The 21816-nt window shown below is 40.7% G+C and overlaps 1 protein-coding gene across 4 annotated transcripts in view; it reads left to right on the top strand.

Annotated features, from left to right (window-relative positions):
- Positions 1-21816, top strand: part of znf385b (zinc finger protein 385B) — a 213640-nt gene that overhangs the window by 109575 nt on the left and 82249 nt on the right. Inside the window, exon 1 of one of the 4 annotated variants that reach the window (XM_051709123.1) lies at positions 12489-12620. The exons of the other annotated variants lie outside the window; for them this stretch is intronic. Within the exon in view, the coding sequence (XP_051565083.1) occupies positions 12611-12620 (10 nt within the window). The 5' untranslated portion in view covers positions 12489-12610. Of the gene's footprint in view, positions 1-12488; positions 12621-21816 lie in introns of those variants that run through there. 4 annotated transcript variants of the gene reach the window in all.

Here is a 21816-nt window from a genome sequence, read left to right as displayed (position 1 = left end):
CCATGAAACTGCTCTAATAAACCATTGCAGGATACATAAAGATAAACGTTTTCTTCTTTTTATTTTTCTCATTTCAAGTATGTCATATTTTATAACAATATACAGTATGTGTTGTCCATTTGAAATGTATTCAATTAAAAAATGTATTTATTAAGTTCTTTAAAAACCACAGAGTGTACCAAAGTGCTGTACAATTACAAGAAAATAAAAACATTTAGTAAAAAAGACTAAAACAAAATTAAAATGCATAACAACAATGCACAGCACTAATGCGACTGTTCAACACCTACTGATCATTATAAAGTAGCAAAGGCTTCACTAAACAAATATCTTAAGACGTGTTTTAAACATGTTTACAGAGGTTGAGGATCTAATAGATTGTGGTATTCCATTCCACAACTTTGGGGCAGCGACCGAGAATGCGTGATCTCCTTTACCCTTAAAGCATGACTGGGGAATATCAAGGAGCAGCTGGTTATTAGATCCTAGCAATCTCTGGGAGCGGTGAAAATTAATAAGCTCAGAGATATATTCTGGTGCCAGTCCATGTAGAGCTTTAAAAACATATAGCAACACCTTATATTGTGTTCTATATTGAATAGGGTAGCCAGTGCAGAGATGCCAGAATAGGAGATATATGATCCCTCTTTCTTGTATTTGTCAGCAGTCTTGCTGCAGCATTCTGCACCCTTTGCAGTTGCTTAAGCGAGGACTGACTTACACCCAGATATAAAGCATTACAATAGTCAAGACGTGATGAAATAAAGGTATGGATTACTTTCTCCAGGTCATTAAATGATAAGACAGATTTGAGTTTAGCAATATTTCTTAGTTGAAAGAAACTATTTTTCACAACTGAGTTTATCTGCCTGTCAAACTTTAGGTCTGTGTCAAAAATATAACTAAGAGTTTTGACATAGGCAAAAGGTCAAATATTATTAACACAGTTACTAGGGCCAAAAATTATAATCTCTGTCTTTTTTTTTTTTTTTTTTTTGTTTAACTGGAGAAAATTAATGTCCATCCAGCATTTTATATCTTTCAGACACTCTAAAAGAGATTTAACAGACACATCATCACCAGACTTCAAAGGGAGGTACATCTGCGTATCGTCAGCATAAAAGTGATATAAAATACCATATTTTCTAAAAATATCACCCAGTGGGAGCATATATAATGAAAATAATACTGGCCTTAAAGTGGAACCTTGAGGGACCCCACAGGTGATACAAGCTGAGGATGACACGAAGTTTCCAATTTTGACAGAAAATGATCTATTGTGCAAATAAGAGGTAAACCAGCTTAGGGCAGTTCCTTGGATGCCAACATGCTGCCTTAGACCAGCAGAACTAAAGCAACACAGCTACCAGAGTCCACTTTTAATAATAGGTCATTGGCTACTCTAAGAAGAGCTGATTCTGTGCTGTGACCAGATCTAAAACCAGATTGAAATTGATCAAACACATACATTTTCATTAGAAATGATGTAAATTGAGTAAATATTATCTATTCCAGTATCTTAGATATAAAAGGTAGCACAGAAATAGGGAGCAAATTTTGTAGATCTAAAGGATTTAAGCTCTGTTTTTTTAAGAAGAGGCTGGACAATAGCATGCTTAAAGCTTGAAGGAACACAACCTTTAGTCAGACTACAATTTATAATAGAGAGAATGCTTGGACCAATTATATCAATGAGCTCAACAAACAGTTTTGGGGGAACCACATCACTGGATGAGGAAGTTTTAAGTGTGCAACGACATCCCTAATAAGAGAGATCAACACTGGCTCAAACTGACTAAAATTATCAGAGCAAGCAGTTAAGACAGATAAATCAGACAGAGGAGGTGTAATGGATGATCTTATGCCCTCAACCGTTTAAATAATTTTTTTTTTGAAAACATTTAACACGTATTTTCTGATGGATTAGGATAAAGGCTGCACACTGTTTTTATTATAGTATTTATAATCTGAAATAGTACTTGCGGATTATGAGCATTTGGCTCTTGCTGTTTAAACTGCTCTTTGCTACTTAAACAGACACTCTCTTAGGACCTTGGAAGATACCTGAAGCTTGTCTTTCTGCCATTTCCGTTCTGCTCTCCTACACTGCTGTCTTAGAGACCGAGTATTTTTATTCAGCCACAGCTGAGTTCTAGTTTTATGTCTCCTTAACTTGTAGGGAGCAACATGATCAAGAATATCCGTGCAAACTGTATTGAACATGGTAACCAATTCCTCTGGACCCACAGAAGAATAAGGGGACTTTATAGTTTCAGTTAACAAATGAGCACTAAATGCTACTGAAAATTTGCTAGCTGTATTAGATGTAATTAATCTAGAGAAATAAGCATGTGACTGTCGATTTAGGAGATCACATGGAATCTATATAATTAAATTAAACACAATAGGTGTGTGGTCAGAAAAGTAATTATCTAGAACCTGTATGACAGGAATACCCATACATAAGACCAAATCAAGAGTGTGAACATGCTGATGAGTAGGGCCAGTAACACACTGGGAAAAATTAAAAGTAGATAGGAGCTGCACTTTTATGACTGCTTCCTGGGAGCATTCCAAAGATGTCCACTAGTGGACTGACTTGCTAGAAAGACACTGGGCCTCACTCATTCATGAGCAGAACACATTTTTGTGTAAATCATTTGTAAAGCCAGTCTGATGTAAGTTTTCGGATTCATGAAAGTTTTTGTATTTATTTTACGTTAGTCGGTATGAACAAAATTTACACCTGCTCCCGATTATGTGTAAATCATGTGTAAGACATCTGAACGTGTTGTGTTCGTTCAGGCAAACTGCCATGACTACATTTTGATAGAAGTAAAATTAAGTAATGAAAAAACAAATTAACAATTAAATGAATGAAATTAACTAGGGATGGGCATTTTGGTCATTTTGTCTACTCGAGTATTCTGACTAATTACTCGAGTACTCGTCAAGTAATTGAGGGGCAATGACATGTTCATAACTTTATATATAATAACATGTCTGACAAACGTCTATAGCTGCTGCATTGTGTCTTGTTGTTCCAGTGTATTGTCTATTCATCATTATAGGCTGTTATAAAATAAAATGTTACAGAATGTATAAAAGATTGCATAATCAAAATATAATGCATCATATTTTATCATTATGTGAAGATTCACTGCCCAGCTCGGAAAGAATGAGCAAAATGCGCGCATGTCTGTTCTTCCTTCAGGTTACCGTAGTAATCTTTGTAAGCGCGCACCAGTTTTTTTAGTGACTATCTGAACCATCTATTTTCAAATCGCATTTGGCTTATCAGGAGACGCCATAACCATTGCGTTTTTAATATGCGTGTTATGTTGAAGTTCAGTTTTGAAGACGCTGCATTCTGTTTCATTTAGCTGAGCTCTGTCAAAGTGTTTGAAACACTCGCCTGCTGTATATGCGTTGCTTCAGCACGTTGAGTTCACTGCCATACTGCCTGGTGTGTGTGAGTGTGTGTGCGTGCGTCCAAGTGTTCGCTCTTGTGGGGAAAACCTCGATGCTCTGTATTGTGTTTGCTGTGATTCATGAAGCATTCCATTCAACTCAGAGAGTCAGAATTTCCACCTTTCAACTGGGGAAAGTGCAACGGAATGACACTTTATTTCGGACATCTAACTTAGAAACTCGTGCGGAAATCTTCAACTCCCATTTTGTTGAGATGTAGGTGTGTGTTACATCACGCAAACGTGATGCCACCCAGGGCAGGTAGGTTTACAGTCAATGACAAACGTTCACTTTTATTAAATAATGTCCATTAACGAGTCAAAGTTCTTACATTAAATGAAAATAAAACGTGTTTAGCAAACGTTTTGCAGAGACAGGTGTTCAAAACACAGTTAATTACACTCTCTTTTGATTATCGTAATGATAGCATTGCAGCGTCCTATCAGTTTGGTTGCTATGAGACGTCTCTGATAATCAATGTACCCCTCAAAATCACAACGTAATCAATCTCAAAATTAAAAATAAGCTTCCTCTTTGACACATTTTTGTTTAGTTGTCAGGTAATTGTCACTGGATTTTGAATAAAGTGAAAAGTCACATCATGCATGATCACTATCGATCATCGTTTTCATGATCGATAATTGCTGCCATGTCCGAGTACCCGAGTACTCGAGTACTTGTGCCCTTCCCTAAAATTAACCTTAAAAAATAACAAATAAAAAAAAGGTTCCCTATCTGTCACTCACTCGACGTTGTGCCGATGTAGTGACACTAGGGGTCACTCTTGGGAGCCCGAGACACCTCTGGTCTTTGATAAAAGGCCAATGAAAATTGGCGAGTGGTATTTGCATGCCACTCCCCCAGACATACGGGTATAAAAGGAGCTGGTATGCAACCACTCATTCAGATTTTCTCTTCGGAGCCGAATGGTCATGCTCACTGAGCTGAATTCCCACGACTGTTCATTCACCTCTGTTGGATCTGACGGCGCATTTCAGCGGTTTCTCCCTCCTCTGCACTGGTGCACTGCAGAGAATGCCTCTGGGAGCAACGGCAGAAATAAAAGAGTATATTTCTCTAAAAGAGTATATTTCTCTAAAAGAGCGGCACACACGGAACGTTTTTTATAAAGACGCGTCTTTTTAAAGATGCCTTTCCTTTGTGTGTTATTCCTGGTTGCGCTCGTTATCTCTCGCCTTCTGACGGTCACGATCACTGTCTTTTGTGTCTGGGCACTCCTCACGCAGAAACAGCGTTCATGGATGTGTCATGTACTCATTGCGAGAACATGTCCATGGCAACGATGCGGTCGCGGCTTACCTTCGTAAGAAAGCAAGCCACCCCAGAGGCTCCCCACCTCGGTCCTTCTACCCACGGGTATGTGGCCAGCACGGCTAGCACTGGGGGCAATCTGGGGACCCCAATGGGACCACCTCCGCCGGGTATCCCCCCACGGACCTCCCATTCCCCAGCACGCTCCTCTGCCCTGATCGGGCTTCCGGATGAGTCCACCGGCTCGTCTCACAGCGAGTTCGACCTCTTATTCGGAGCCCGTGAAAGTGATGAGCTCTCGAGCGCAGCATCAGAGAGTGGGCTCGTCCAGTCGGACATGGAAACCTCAGCTGGGCTCCTCCCTTCGGGTGCGGTCGCCCAGTCACAGGCTGATGCGGAGATGACGACATGCTTTCCCGGGCAGCCACGAGCGTCGGACTAGAGTGGAAACCTCCGCTCTCCCCTGAACCCTCGCGGCTTGATGATTGGTTCCTGGGCTCACGGCGCCGCTCAAAGCCACGCCCCGCCCCATTCCTTTCTTCCCGGAACTCTCCAGGTGCATCGTGGTCATGACAGATGCCTCCAAAACGGGATGGGATGCTGTTTGCAATGGGCATGCAGCCGCCGGCTTATGGACGGGCCCGCGGCTGCGTTGGAACATCAACTGCCTCGAGTTGCTGGCAATTCTGCTCGCCCTGCGGAGGTTCTGGCCATTGATCCAGGGCAAGCACGTGTTAGTTCGGACAGACAACACGGCAACGGTAGCATATGTCAACCACCAAGGCGGTCTGCGCTCTTGTTGTATGTCACAACTCACCCGCCGTCTCCTCCTCTGGAGTCAGCAGCAGCTCAAGTCGCTGCAAGCCACTCACATCCCGGGCGACCTCAACACTGCAGCGGACGCACTGTCATGGCAGGTTACCCTCAGGGGAGAGTGGAGACTCCACCCTCATGTGGTCCAGCTGATCTGGAGTCAATTTGGACAGGCACATGTAGACCTGTTCGCCTCCCAAGAATCCTCCCTCTGCCCGCTCTGGTACTCCCTGACTGAGGCACCTCTCGGCATAGATGTGCTGGCACACAGCTGGCCCCCTGGCCTGCGCAAATATGCGTTTCCCCCAGTGAGCCTACTTGCACAGACTGGGAGCAGGTTGTCCTGGTAGCACTCTACTGGCCCACCCAGACGTGGTTCTCGGACCTCATGCTCCTCGCGACAGCCCCCCACCTGGCGAATTCCCTTGAGGAAGGACCTTCTTTCTCAGGGACGGGGCACAATCTGGTACCCGCGACCAGACCTCTGGAATCTCCATGTCTGGCCCCTGGACGGGACGAGGAAGACCTAAGCGCTCTACCACCCACGGTGGTAGACACAATCACTCAGGCTAGGACCCCCTCTACGAGGCGCCTGTATGCCTTTTAAGTGGCGTCTGGGAAGACCCCCAGAGATGCGCAGTCGGATCAGTGCTTTCCTTCCTGCAGGAGAGGTTGGAAGGGCGGCTGTCCCCTTCCACCTTGAAGGTGTTCGTTGCTGCTATAGCAGCACACCACGACACAGTGGATGGTAAGTCCTTTGGGAAGCATGACCTGATCATCAGGTTCCTGAGAGGCGCCAGGAGGCTGAACCCCTCCAGACCTCGCCTCGTTCCCTCATGGGACCTCTCTATAGTTCTTCAGGGTCTACAGAGAGCCCCCTTTGAGCCTTTGCAGTCAGCTGAGCTTAAGGCACTCTCCTTGAAGAGTGCCCTCCTGACTGCGCTCACTTCCGTCAAGAGGATAGGAGACCTGCAAGCATTCTCTGTCAGCAAAATGTGCCTGGAGTTCGGTCCGGGCTACTCTCACGTGATCTTGAGACCCTGACCGGGTTATGTCCCCAAGGTTCCCACGACCCCTTTTAGGGACCAAGTGGTGATCCTGCGAGCACTGCCCCAGGAGGAGGCAGACCCATCCCTGTCATTGCTGTGTCCGGTGCGTGCTTTACGCATCTATTTGGATCGCATGCAGAGCTTTAGGATCTCTGAGCAGCTCTTTGTCTGCTTTGGTGCACAGCGGAAAGGAAGCGCTGTCTCCAAGCAGAGGATCGCCCACTGGCTCATTGACGCCATAGCTATGGCATATCATGCCCAGGTAGCGCTACGACCCATTCTACCAGGGGTGTAGCAGCCTCCTGGGCCCTGTGCCTCTCTAACAGACATTTGCAGAGCAGCGGGCTGGGCATCACCCAACACCTTGCGAGGTTCTACAACTTCCAGGTGGAACCGGTTTCATCCCGGTTAGTGGCACGCAATACAAGCGGATAAGCCCGGGATAGCCGGCCGGGTGTATCGCTTGCACATAGTGCCTTTCACCTCCTCAGAGCTGAAGACGTGCACCATTAATTCCCAGTAGTGTTCACAAACTATGTTCCCTGTTGACTTCCTCCGAGCACTGTGGCAGTCGATTTTTTGGAGAGACTCGCTGCCGGCCCAGTACACGTGCTAACTAATAGCCCTGTTCTGGGGTAGGTGCTCCGCATGTGGCGGTTCCCTGTAAGGTAACCCCATGCGATGTATATCTTCCGCTAATTCGTTTCCCTGTTGGCAAACTGCGTCTTCCTTGGGCAGAGCCCCCTCTGCCACATTCTTCATGTTTGTAGTAACTCCTCCCCCGTTGGGTAGGATCTACCATGAGACTTCTCCAAATGATCGGCAAGACCATGTGATGTATTTTCCACTTAAATATCCCCCCTTTCTCTGGGTGAGGTGTGGTCTCCACGGTATCCTCCCCTTGGGAGGGACACCCCCGACTAGACCTGGTCAGCCCAGTCGGATAATCCCCCTTTTTTTTTTAGGGAGTGAAAAAAAAGAAGGGGAAAAGAGGCCACGACTGGGCTAGCCTGTCTCTATCTTTTGGGTAGTCGACTTGTCCCCAAAGGCCCGTTCACAACGTAGAGTGAGTGACAGATAGGGAATGTCATGGTTACTTGCGTAACCTCCGTTCCCTGATGGAGGGAACGAGACGTTGTGTTCCTCCTGCCACAACGCTGAACTACCCGCTGAAATGACCGGAACTTGTTTCGGCTCCTCAGCATAAAACCTGAATGAGTGGTTGCATACCAGCTCCTTTTATACCCGTATGTCCGGGGGAGTGGCATGCAAATACCACTTGCCAATTTTCTATAGTTTTTTTCCCAACTTATTTCCAACAGAAGTTCTTGACATGGGTTTGCATTTGATTTTCTATAATAAATAAATAAATAAATAAATAATGCCCTCTAATGTGACTGGCTGGACATTTATTTTATTTGATATAATCTATTATTTAGATTTTATAATTTAGTATAGGCATCGGTAAATCACTTTCAGTTGACGTATGGTCAGTGGTAAAACCATAAATGAACACATCGCGGGGCAGGTGCGCACACAATAAAACGGGGAAAAAAGAAAAAGCCCGCACACTGTCGTATCGCTTTTAAAAATGTAATAACTTACAGCATTTCGGCCAAAGACCTTCTTCAGGCATTCTATCAATTTCTTGGAAGATTGTTCCTGTTGCAAGTATATCACTGAAGGTTAGTTGTAGTGGACATCCTTCTGTTGGCATGAACTAAAATGTTTTTACACTAAAGCTTCATGTCTAACCATTTTTATTGACCTCTTGGACTGTTTATTTCACAAAAGAACATCTGAGGACAGCAAAGATCACTAAGTTCCTCACTTTCTTTTTAGATGCAAGTGTTTGCTAAATCAGTATTTTACTATGTGAATGCACTTTAAAAAAAACTTTAATTACTGTTTGCATATATGTTAAAAGCTTTCTTTTATCATTTACTAGCGAGTCTGAAGCCTTCCTTATATGAAATCCTGAAATGGATATTATAGATCAGATTATGGGCTTCTGAAGCTGTGGCAATTTACTTCCTGAAGAACCCACAAACCGCTCTATACTACTTGTCCGCGCCTTTATCTCTCAGCTCCTCTGCACTCCCTACTGTCCAGAAAAAAAAAGGTTTATTTACAACTCTGGGAGCCTGACAACGTCCTAGAGGAAGCCATTATTAACTGTGATTCCTCACCATTCACACATGCTATGTTATCCTATACAATGAGAACAGGCCAAACAAGTGCTTAGTGCAGTTCTAAAATAAATGTCTTTGACAGCACCAAGGTGAAATTTTGGCACTTTAAACTTTGAATGGACTATTGGCTTTTTAATGAAGCACTTTATTAAGAATAGTAAGAATTTGGTAAGAATTAAGAATAAATTGCATAAATTGCAATAAATTGCATAAATTGCTGATAGAATCATTTATTTGCATGCGCTGTTTGCATTGTTTTAGCACCTGTTTTCTTAAAGGATTTTTATATATATTTATACTGTATCATCTCCACCCTTTGCACTGCTTGTGCAAATCTTAATAAGCCTAATTTACATAGAAAGGAGACATGTTTGTGCTGTAAAGACATATGCTTACCACAGCACTGTACAAGTTGTATTGCGTCTAGTTTCTAAAGGCGTAGGTTTTTGCACTAAAATACTGCATGCAAAAGTGGGGTATTTTTTTTTTTTTTTTTTTTTTGTGAATTCCCCCTACTGTGACCGGCACAAACCTAAAATAATATATGGGAAGCATTGTCTCTTTCTTTTGAAAAGTTAATAAACCTATTTATTTTGTTATCTTTACTATTCACAATTATATGGTTGGTTCCATTTTATTATTTGCCTTAAGCTTTGTTTTCTTCTTACACCCTGTCTACACTGGACATGTCAAAATGAACTTCTAAACTGTTTATTTAGCGCAGGAGTAGCGCAAAATAGAATGGGGCATCCGTTTACTGTTGGTGCGACAAACTTATCCAGTGTAGACAGCACCATTAATTAAAATGAGAGCAATTTGCTTTTGTCATTTCATGCCACGCTGCTGGCTTCTGGGTTGCAACCCACCAGTTGAGAACCACCACCATAGTTTACTTTTTCACACTTAATACCGCACAACACTCAGAAATCAAGTATGATTTGAATTGTCAATGGAAATAATCCTTGATATGCATTATATATTTATAGTTCCCCCTTAGCTTTGCATGTTGTTATAAAAAGAGAAAGGTTACATTACTATTCGGCACGTAATGAAGGCAGTCTGCTAAGTGATCAGTACTTGTAAGACCCCTATATCCAACACTGTAACCAGAGAACGAGACAAACTTTCAGCTGCTGAAATTTTGCAAACAGATGCCGCTGTCCCTATCATGTAAATCACATCAGCACCTCCAGGGGGGATGGGTGCCATAGCCTCACGAGCTCCACGGTCACCAACCAGCCACAGGAATGTTTGTTGTGATGATCCCTACAGCGACTCTTGGAGAAGTGCAAACTATTTTTCTCTGAACTAGATCTTCACAACACAGAAGACAAACTTCCCTCACCTATAACAGGTTTGTCAGCTCATTGTAACCTTTTTGGACTTTGCAACCTAATCTAAGACACTAAAATAATACCGCACAGTATGTCCGAGTGGGGCGCAATCAAGAGTTTCCATTCACGCTGAACATGTAGTTAACAGAAACAAGACCTAGGTGCTAAATGGAAACTTCAGATAGAATTTTCAGTTAAAGTGGGAGCAGTTGAATATAATCGTATTTTATCATTGCGTTTTCCACCCTTGCTCACCTACACTTATACTTCGCATTTTCCACCCCTGTCTTTCTCCCCTTTTAAAGCCCTCGGATTAACATGCCTTGAACCTTTGTATTCTTGGATGTGAGGTCTTGCACTCATCACAAGCCAGAAGAGTAACGTGATCTTAGGAGCATTCTGTTTAATTTCTTTCTAAATGTTCCAAGGGAAACTCAATACCAGATGAAGGGCTTTGAGATCTGAAAAAATACTATGCACAGATGTTTCACCTCTAAGTTGAAAGAAACCCAGCAAAACTACTGTTAATATTTGACAATCTCAACATGGCTAAATATCGGCTGATTACTTGGCTTGGTCAATATACAGTATATACTCACCAAGCACTTTAATGGGAACACCTGTACACCTAAATATTCATTTGATTATCTAATCAGCCAATCGTGTGGCTGCAGTGCATAAAATCATGCAGATACGGGTCAGGAGCTTCAGTTAATGTTCTTATCAACCATAAGGAAAAATGTGATCTCAGTGATTTCGACCGTGGCATGATTGTTGGTGCCAAATGTGCTGGTTTGAGTATTTCTGTACCTGCTGATCTACTAGGATTTTCACGCACAACAGTCTCTAGAGTAGAGATCCCCAGACTAGGGCCTGCGGGCCAAAGTTGGCCCGTGATGACCTTTGATTTGGCCCGCCTTGCCATATATGACTAGAGGAAAAACTTAAGCAGATTGCAGAATAGTGTTTTTTTAATACTATGAAATCATAAAGGAGGTGTAATGCAATGGTTACTTTTGGCCCACAGCCCTCAATCAAGTTTGATTTTTTGCCCTTTGTAGGAACAAGTTTGGGCACCTCTACTCTAGAGATTACTCATAATGGTGCCAAAAACAAAAAAACATCCAGTGAGTAGCAGTTTTGCAAATGGAAACACCTTGTTGATGAGAGAGGTCAATGGAGAATGGCCAGATTGGTTCGAGCTGACAGAAAGGCTATGGTAACTCAGATAATCACTCTGTACAATTGTAGTGAGCAGAATAACGTCTCAGAATGCACAACATGTTGAACCTTGAGGCGGATGGGCTACAACAGCAGAAGACCACGTTGAGCACTTTCTTAGGACCATAGTGTTCCTAATAAAGTGCTTAGTGAGTGTAAATCCATATATTACTTCTCTGTTCTTGCTACAGAATTTCAAATCTTTTAGTAATAGGATTTGCAAGATTTTAGTAAAATGAATTCTACTAAAGGTCCATACACACCAAATGTTTTCACATATTTCCACACAGTTTTTCAATTGTTTTCCTATGTAAACATGCGCTAGATGGATTCACTATTTTTTCATCAGCGTCTCGCACACGAGTGTTTCATTTTGTAGACGTCATGTCAAGTTAAAAAGAACTTAAACTGTTAAAAACATGTCTCGAGACACCTGCGTTTATGGTGCTGCATCTAGCTTTTTTAGCACAAGGACACGTTCGGAGTGAACGGACCCTTAGTTGTGTTCCCAAAATTTAATTACCCAGTACTCGTTTCTCTATAATTTATGGATATTGGACTCTTATGGATATGGTCTCTAACCTGCATGGATTAATTGTTACGTTCCAATGTATTTCACATATTTTACAGAACTGTCTTCCCTAATTGGAGATTTATTGGAAGACTCCTTCACCTTCAATTTCATAAAGTACAGTTTGCTTAATTAATGATTAAGACAAAATTTCTCAATAGGACTATTTCTCTCCCATCTTGTTACCCTCCAATGGCAGGTTTTGCTACATTGTTTGACTGACTGGTCGGCGGTGCGCTGTTCATGCTGGAAGCCTGGGGTTGCCCCTGATTTACGAGATCCAGATTCCTTTGAGCTGAATCACAGCCAGGTGCATGATTTCCAAAGCAAAAAAATCGTCTGATCAGCTGTTTTACTGATTTTAAACAGCTTCTAGTGCCACATCAACACCCAGTGACCCAGATTTTCCTCTTTTTCTCCACTGCTCAGAGGGACTGTGAGAGCCGCTTCTGCCTGACTCCGTCTCTGGGTAGACTCGCCCTCTCTCTCTCTCTCTCTCTCTTTCTCTTTCTCTCTCTCTCTCTCTCTCGGCATCAGCTCAGCTGAGCGCAGCACGCGTTCAGAGCGCATTCCCTCTCTCTGTCAGTGCTGTATCATACAGACTGCTCCAGCACACAGGTTGATCACTCAGCTTGACTGGCAGATATCCACACCAGCTGCACCTAAAGCCGTGCTCACACAGCAACCATGCTTTTAGGTGAGTACGGCTTACTCTTAGGATAGTGACATTGTTTCACGGTTTTGCTTTTGTCTGCATGCTTTTCTTCACGTGCCACAAGGGTGTCAGGTTGGTGAACACCTGAAAGCATTGTGTGTCTGAATGTAGAGAAGTTAAGACAGACTTGCCTTCAGTCCAGAGATATTTAGGTGACAAGGCGCTTGATTGTTCCATTCGCTTTGCTTTGATTGCCGGAGGAACAGAGCTTTGAAATACGACTGTGCCCTGGATTTATGTAAGAGATCTTGTCAACACCATTGTTTTGTTTATGTGGGTAAGTTTGTGCCATTGCTTATGCAACATGACACCTTTGCTTGGCTGATGTTAACTTCACTAAACAGGATGACTGTATTCGTATAAAAAAGTCAACAATCGATAGCTCATTTAAGGATCAGACATATGCTTTTATAATACCTGATTGCTTACAGTATGAGCAAATGCATCTATTAATAAGGGCACTTACTGAGAATTATCTCTGTTTTATTAGTTTTTAAAAAATAAAGTATACATTTGTCTTAATTGCCACAATTTACTTGAATATCAGGTGTGTATATGGGATTATCTAAGTGTTTTAGTAGTGCTTTGTTTTTATGCTGAAAAAGACATTTATGTGGAATAATTTTTATGCAATGTATTAATTTTTCTCCACTTATTTATTTTTTCAACAACTGAATTGAATATAAAATGATATGTAAATACTTATATACAGTGTGGGTGTGTGTATATATATATATATATGAAATGTGTGTCAAAATATGAATGTTAGTGGTGCCTTGTTTTCATGCTGGAAAAATATATTATACAAAGTATAATGTGTCTCCATTGCTAATGCTGTATGTTTTTTTTCCATCTATTGCCTTGAATATACAGTATGTGTATGAGATTTTCGAAGTGTGTTAGAGGTTCTTCTTTGCTTTCATGGCAAAAAAGATTTTATGTCGTATTGTCTATATGCGATCTCGTAAATACCTAAAAAATCATTCCCGCCCTCTATATGTCAGAGATTTCAATGAACAGACGTTTGGCCGGGTGTTGTTCGCCCTCATAGTGTGACATTGCAGCTTATACATGCTCAGCTGCTGACGTGTGGGTGTTTGTGAGCAATCAGACCACTACAAAACCGCACTGATATGATTCTGCATTGGAAAGACTCTAGGAATGACTTGTTTGATGAAGTACTAATACACTGTCATATTCCAGAGGAATGGGACCTGAAATAATCAGGCATACTGTATCTATGGTGATTAGGGAAGTTGAAATTGCTTGATGGTTGCTGTGCGGCTGTCTGCCAGTCTCCTGATGCCCCCTGTGGAGAAGACCTGTGGGGCCAAGCCCTTTGTCAGAACTTGGCAAGCCCACAGCTCCACTGCCGCCTGTTTCACTATGTGACAGACTTAAAATCCCTCAAGTTGTTATAAATCCGTGTGACTTTTTTCTTTTGTGGAACACAAAAGGAGAATCCATTCACTTTCATTGCATCTTTTTCCATACAATGAAAGTAAATGGTAAATGGAGTCATTCTGTCCCTAACATTCCCTTTTGTGTTCCATATTGAAGAAATACATATTTGGAACAACATGAGGGTGATAAAATAATATGCTTTGATAGCGCCACAGTGTTTAGAGGCTGTTTGTGGAAATCAACATATGAATGGCGTACTTATAGTTTTCTGTGGATATTAAGCTGGAACAGGAGAAAGTTACACACTTCAGCTTTAAAAATGACTTTGAAAATATAATGCTTCAAAGCAGATTGTGCGCCTTTGATCGCAGGAAATAATGCCTCTCATTGAGGAGACATTTGCATAATCGGGTTTCTTAGGCTGTTTTCACACCTAGTTCGTATGAGCACTCCAAGCGCTCTCAGAGTGGTATAATGTGTATATGTGAACAACCCAAATGGTCTCAGACCCCCCTAAAAGGACCCAAAAGCGAACCGTACTCAGACCACCTCAGGAGGTGGTATGGTTCGTTTGTGGGTCCTTTTGTGGTTTGATAGATTTGTGTGCTGTGAAAGCGAAGAGGTACCATTCCACTTTGCATTTTATGACATAAGTACCTTGTGGTTTGCCATACATAGCTGCATTACATACTTCATATTCTAGTCACAATTTACTGTCCACATATGGGAATTTTTAGCGAATATAGATATACCATGATTACCATGACGTGTTTTTGTGTCTCATATTCCATTCTTGTTGTATTATTTGAGTACCTAAAATGAACGGACTGTCCACATTCAGAGCAGAGCAGCATGTTAAGATGAGCCGCTTTAAAGTGCTCTGTGCTCTCGCAGTGTAAATGACACGCAGGAGGAGACGCTTGCTCTCGAGATGCATTTTCAAATGCGCATAGAATTTCAAAGGTTTACCTTCATGCAAAATAAGGGCTTTTAGGTTTTATCAGAGAGCCTTAACATAACGTGATAGAGTAAAGAATTTAGGACAGAAATACAGTATACATTATTACTATTGCATTATGTAATATATAATTGACGGTGTTGTCTGGGTTTCATAAATGATTATAACATATAAAATATTACTTTTTACATAATTCTATCCCTGTGCAATAATTTTTTATGAAACATTCAATATTTTTTAAAGCCTTAAAAGTAATCATATAGCCCCATTTTATTATATGATTTCAAGTTAAATATCAATAAATTACTACTTAAGGTATAGGCCTATCTGTAATAAGCAAACGACCACCTTAAGAAGTATGACAATTTGTATGACAATTGCTTATCATAATAATCACAATTATTTATGAAAAATTATTGTCATCCAAATTTCATAATCATAACAGCCCTAGCTGCAGTGGGGTCTGAGTTCTTAAGGAGCTGTGGTGTGAACAACAAGGGGTGTGCGACCACAATATTGTGAAGAGGACCAAAAAAGAACTTGGTCCTCTTTTAAGCCCACTTACACTGGGAACACCAAAAGCACTGACGTCATTTGCGGCTGGTTCCCTTTCTGCCCCCCCCCCCTCTCTCTCTCTCTCTCTCTCTCTCTCTCTCTCTCTCTCTCTCTCTCTTCTCTTCTCTTTCTGTCAGAGGAATCTCCAATCCTGGCTGGAGCCATTTGGGCTTTTAGGGGGCCAGTTGTTCCTTTTGCTTTGTGGTTATGTTATATCATACTGTCAACATGAAATCAAAATGTACCCTTTATAAATGGAATGAATGGCTTACTTTTACTCTAGCTTTGAGCTTGAGTATATCGATTTATATGCAAAACTACTGATGTTTTGTACATGATCAAATTATCACCTGAAATAAGTTTGCAGGTACCAAATGTCTTGTGTTGCCATGGTAGAACGCACTGATATGCATGACAATTACCCTGGTCACCATTCGTGGACCTGATCGCTCCTCTCTTATCTGTAATTACAGTCAAACTGCTCTTCTGCACTTGACTGCAAATAATTGTAATTGCAAACATTTGTGATAGCAAACAACTCTACCAGCAGTAACAGGGATAAATCTATGGGCCTCTCTCATTGACCTGAGGTTAATTTGGCTGCTGTTTTAGTTTCATTAGCCGTAAAAGAATAACTCCTGCCCAAGAGGAATGGCATGGCTTGATCGCACCTTGATGTATAGCTTAGCGAATATGTCAGCCGTAGGTTTGAGCGATGCAATAATCCTCTTGACAGGATTTGATTTGCATGCACTCATAAGGTTCTCATCGGACTGAATATTAATGTCCATTATTGTTTAATAAAGTGAAAGCAGAGAATTCATTCGGGAGAAAGAGAAGTCACTTTGAACATCAACCCACGCGCAGCAAGAGCAAACCTACTGGGGCCGACAGTAAAGATCTGTTCTGAAACCTAGTGAGCTGTCTAATGCCTACCTAGGCTACAGCCTTCTAAAGTGGCCATTCAAACCAATTGTGTTTTTGCGTCGATCCATTATTCAATAGTTTTCCTAAGTAAACACGTGCTAGACAAACGTCTTTGACCATTGCGCAGTGCCTTGCACAAGAGTGGTGCGTTTTTAGATGCTTATCAGGTTAAAAAGAGTTTGAACTTTTTGAAACGTGTCTTGAGACACCTGCATTTTGCTCTATTTATTGCGCTGTGTCTTTTTTTAGTGCAAGAACGTTTAGTGCAAGAACATTAAGTGCCCCTTAGGCAGCATCCTAACCTCACATAAGGGACTGATTTGGAGCACTCTATGTAGGCAGGAATTCTTCAAAAAACACAAGTATCTGACCTTAACAGTATCGGCCTGCCTTGGTGTTTTGAGTACCCCATTTGTGTGAGCGCACGGGTCCGGTTGTTTGGGACTGCCATATGCGTGTTACTGCCGTGCACCCTCTGGTGATGTCACGATCCTGTCACCTTGCCAGGTTGAGTTTTTGTCTGACAAAGGCCGTGGCATCATCGTTCCCTGACTGTTTTTGTCAAAGCGTGCTTATGTTTTGCCCTTTTGTGTTTCAGGTGCCACTGGCATGCTGAATCATCGTTTCCATGGGAACACTGATTGTTTCCATGGGAACACTGATCATTACAACCTTCAGCTGCGAGCAGCACATGCCCCTTGTTTGTTCCCCATTTATTTAAATCCCCTCGTGTGTCATGTCCAATGTTGGATCCTTGTCTTGTTGTTTAGTTCAAGGAGATCAATGTGTTTTCTAATATTGGTTTACCTTGCAGTTCGAATTTGCCTGATATCGTCGCTCAGTTCCCTTGGAGGAGGATTCCTCGATCTGACAGTAGCACTCTGTTCAGAAGATGCAATTTGTAATTGATTTCAATAAAGTTGAAAGTTTGCATGTTGGTAAGGTAATTCTAATAGGCATGAAATACATAGCACCAATTCTTAATAACACTGAACTTTTTTTTATCTAGAAATATGTTTATTTATATGTTTATTTTACACACATATATATACACACACATACATACACACATATACATGCGTATTGCAAATCTAAATACAAATCGGTTATATACAGTGCAAGGGAATGTATTGGCAGAAGAGGTTGGATGTGTTGGATAATATAAAAAGACTAAGCTTGACTTTCTATAGTGAATATATTTTTTTCTTGTTATGCTCAGCTCTAAAGTATTACATTATTAGCTAACTGCTTCTTGCAAGGACAACCTCTATAAAATAATTTTAAAAATCATAATCTATTAATCAAAAATAACACATGCAAATAAAAATGTATGTAATGTCATGGGTCAAAAGGTGTAGGACCTCTGAATATAACATTATAATGCTGGCTTAGAATTTGGCAGAAGAAAGGGATCTTAAGATGCGGCATAATTAAAGGAATATTCAAGCTCAAGTCAAGCTCAATTGACAGCATTTGTGGCATAGTGTTGATTATCTACAAAAATTAATTTCAACTCATCCCAACTTTTCATTAAAAAAAGCAAAAATCTGGGTTCCAGTGAGGCACTTACAGTGTAAGAGAATGGGGACCAATTTGCAAACGTTAAAATACTCACTGTTTAAAAAGTAAAATGTTAACATGATTTTAGTGTGATAAAATCGCTTACTAACCTTTTCTGTGTAAAGTTAAAGCCAAATTTACAACTTTGTTGCCTTGATGATGTAATGTCAACAAACCCTAAAACGACTGTAAAAATTATTTACAGCTCAAATAATACACAAGTTTTAACAGAAGAATTAATGTAAGTGCTTTTATAAAATTATAAGCTTCACATTTCTGTCTTGAAACCCTGCACAAATTGTCCCCTTTCACTTCCATTGTAAGTGCCTCAATGTAACCCAGATTTTTGTTTTGAATAAAAATTATTTTTTGTGGTAATCAACATTATGCCACCAGTGTTATCGATTGAGCTTAACTTGTATTGAACCCGGAATATTACTTTAAGATGCCTACCTTTTGGAACAGCCTTCGCGTTGGAAGCACGCCTAAGATCCCTTAAGATGCTGTCTGTGTAGGCAGCTCACTAGGTTTTGGGACAGAGTGTATATCTCTATATACTCCCTCTAAATCTCTGTACAGAAGACAAATTTTGAACCAGCCCTGGGATTTTAGAGTAGTGTGCCAATGCTCTGAGCTGGCTTTTAGCAGACATTTGTCTTTCTTTGACAAACAAGCTCAAAGCATAATGACATGGGGTGGCCGGAGGGGCGGTCTGTCAGTCTGCTCAGGGGATGTTGTTACCAGAGAGCCAGATTTGGAAAACAAGCATTAGGGACGGAGTTTTGGGCTGCGAAGGGCTGGAGCGTGACAAGAGGTTCCCCGTTCCTGTTGTTCCTTAGTCTCCATGGAAACCTCAGAGCTGAAACAACAAGTGCTGCCGCTGGTAAAATCACTTTATGAAAGTAATTTGCACAGCAAGTGTTGATGGCTGCAAACACGAGCATGTTCTTAAGAGGCTGAAATGCATTCCCTTCTTTTTGAATATGGTGTGTTAAATACAAAAACAGCCCATTTGGATACAATATTATCTCATGACAAGCAACATGAAAAGCATGAGTGTGTTATTACAATAGGTGCATTAATTCCAGACAGCTGACACATTTATTCTTCTAAAGTGCAATCAGGTGAATGTGCACACTTCTAATTATATCACACACACTTTACAGGGGGTTTCTTAGTGCGGAACGGTTTTCGGCAGGGGGTCTTATATCACTTTGCAAAATTATTTTGAAAAGGTTTGTTCTTAGTGTGAATAATGAACAAGCTCTTCCCGTCGTGTGCCAAACGTTCCGTGACAGCCTGCTTTAATGTACTTGTTATTGTTCTTTGTTGAACAGATGTTGCTGACTTTACGATTGTTTACTTTTTGTTATCACCCTCTTTTTCTAACATTACTGTCCCATAAATCCCTTTTTTGATTTGCATTGTGTCTATTCACATTTATGTAAGCTTTTAATTATCAGGTGAGCTTGCTAAGGCAAGCATCTCTTTTACTTTTGCTCATATTTGGGGTTTGAGATCTTTCGAAACCCCTAACCCAAAGTATTAAAAATGAGGATTGTCCTGCAATGTTTGTGCTACAGTCATAAATTATACCTCAAATCATATAGCTCATTGAGGCCAGGTGTGCTTTTACTTCTCTAAGCAATTTAATATTTTTTTGTTGCGGACGGTCCCATAGAACAAGACACTGAAGGAGGGACCTGATTCTTATCAAGGGAAAACCACCTACAGTAAAACACCTTGTGGTGCATTTACATAATGTAGAAATTACTGTAATTATGAAATGACAACTGGGAGATTCTACTTGTAGCTGTTCATGTCCTAGTACCTACTAATTTATTTGATTCTACGGCAACATTCATAAAGTCAAAACGGTTTTGTTGTCGATAACAGCTAAATATTTATCACTACATTAGTTCATTAATCCACCTCTGTATGTTCCTGCAAAATGTTTAAGAATACATTTAAGCCCTCCATGTAACAAAAGCATAAAAAAATCTGTCATATCAAACATAAATACGTGTTCACTACTTTTAACTTTTGAGGCTGCTGCCATATTGGTTCTTTATACATGCCGTCATGACTGTCAAGTCTGTGCTTTCATAGAATTCTGAGTTTACAACTTGTAATTACAAGTTCTACGAAGACATGAACGCTTTTTACAAGTCCGAATCTCGTAATTATGGTAATTTCAACATGACTTGAACACACCATCAGAATACCTTAGCAACCGCATAGCAATGCCCCTCTAACACACAGAACGTCGTAGCAACCGCCAAAAAACACCATACTAACGATTTTTATTAGAAGGCACACCGACTTCGTTTTCACAAATTGTGTTTAAAGACACAGGATGAGTCTGTTCTGTCTTTCTCTCTCTCTCTGTCTTGCTCTGATACAGACCCGAAGCGTTGTCATTTAAATCTGCATTTAAATTGAATTCAGGACATTATTAGATTTGCCTAAAATAGTGATGGCTATGCGTGTGTTGTCTACATAAGTGCACGACTGAAAAAGTGAATTCGAGCAACTGTGTCACATTAAATAGTTTCAGTCGCTATCCTGTCTAACAGACTGTCTCATTAGAACTGCATCTAGCTGGGATGGACAGTCGATATCTCACCCTGTGTCATCTCGCCTGACAGAGAATGTGCCAGAATTATGCCCTCTATTTACTTTTCAACGCCACTCATGATTCATGACTGACTTCATAAACCCATGTAAGCTGAATATTAGTTAGTCCATTTCAGTATCGTCTGGATTCACGCTAGACAGTTAATATGAGGGCCAGAGTTATTAAATCCCCAAATACATTTGAAAATGTTAAAGCCGTGACTTATCAGATAGCGTAGATGATCTGACACATTTAGCTGTGGGGCATAAAAGTATAATGTAAGTTCAAATCTGACTTGTAACATCTCCTTGACCCATAACACTCCCATCCCACCCCAAGATCTTTAAAAAAAAAATGTTTTATCATCTTTCTAATATCTATAAAAAAAACTGCAAAAATAAATTGTTAAATGTTTCTGTATGTGATTATGGAGCATTTATCAACAATTTGAAACTGATAATTACCTTCACCAATTATAAATATAAGGCTGTTTTTGCATGAGCAAACAGTTTTGCAGTAAGTAAACAAGATTTGCATTGCCTCAAGGAAATGCCAGTGCTTGCAAGGCAGAAAAAGAATAGTGTTAAAGTTTTAGGAAAGTTTTTGGTACTACTTGTAGGTTATGCATATTTGAAATGCTACATATGAGCGACTTTCCCGTTGTAATGACACTTGAATGCTGATTTTGATGACATTCTATCAATGTAAGTCAACCGAAGATTGTTAAAGCTGAAGTGCATAATTTCTGTGGCACTACCGCCACCGTACGAAATTGCAAAAATAAACACTGTTTTCAAAACATCTTTCCGAATATGCCCCCTGTCCTCCATTGATCGATCAAACAGATAGTCCCGCCCCCAACTCACACCATTGGTCGAGTTAGTGCTGTTGTTGGGTCACTCCAAACGAACAGGAAAATTTTCATAGTGCCACAGAGATATAGTTTTTACAGATTTGATAAATTTACCTACAAATGGCTTACTTATAATTGTCTCTGCATATTAAGCTGGTATAGGAGAAAGTGTTTTAACAACGAAAAAGTGACACGCTTAAGCTTTAAACTTAAATATTTTTTTATATAATAATTTTTACTAAAAACAAAAATACATATAATATCTTAGGCTGAAATTATCTAAAAATTAATGTTTGAACGTCAG

This window comes from Myxocyprinus asiaticus, chromosome 10, assembly GCF_019703515.2.
Source record: "Myxocyprinus asiaticus isolate MX2 ecotype Aquarium Trade chromosome 10, UBuf_Myxa_2, whole genome shotgun sequence".
Lineage (NCBI taxonomy): Eukaryota > Metazoa > Chordata > Actinopteri > Cypriniformes > Catostomidae > Myxocyprinus > Myxocyprinus asiaticus.
Note: the sequence above shows the minus strand (reverse complement) of the source record. Positions and strands in the feature narration are given on the sequence as shown.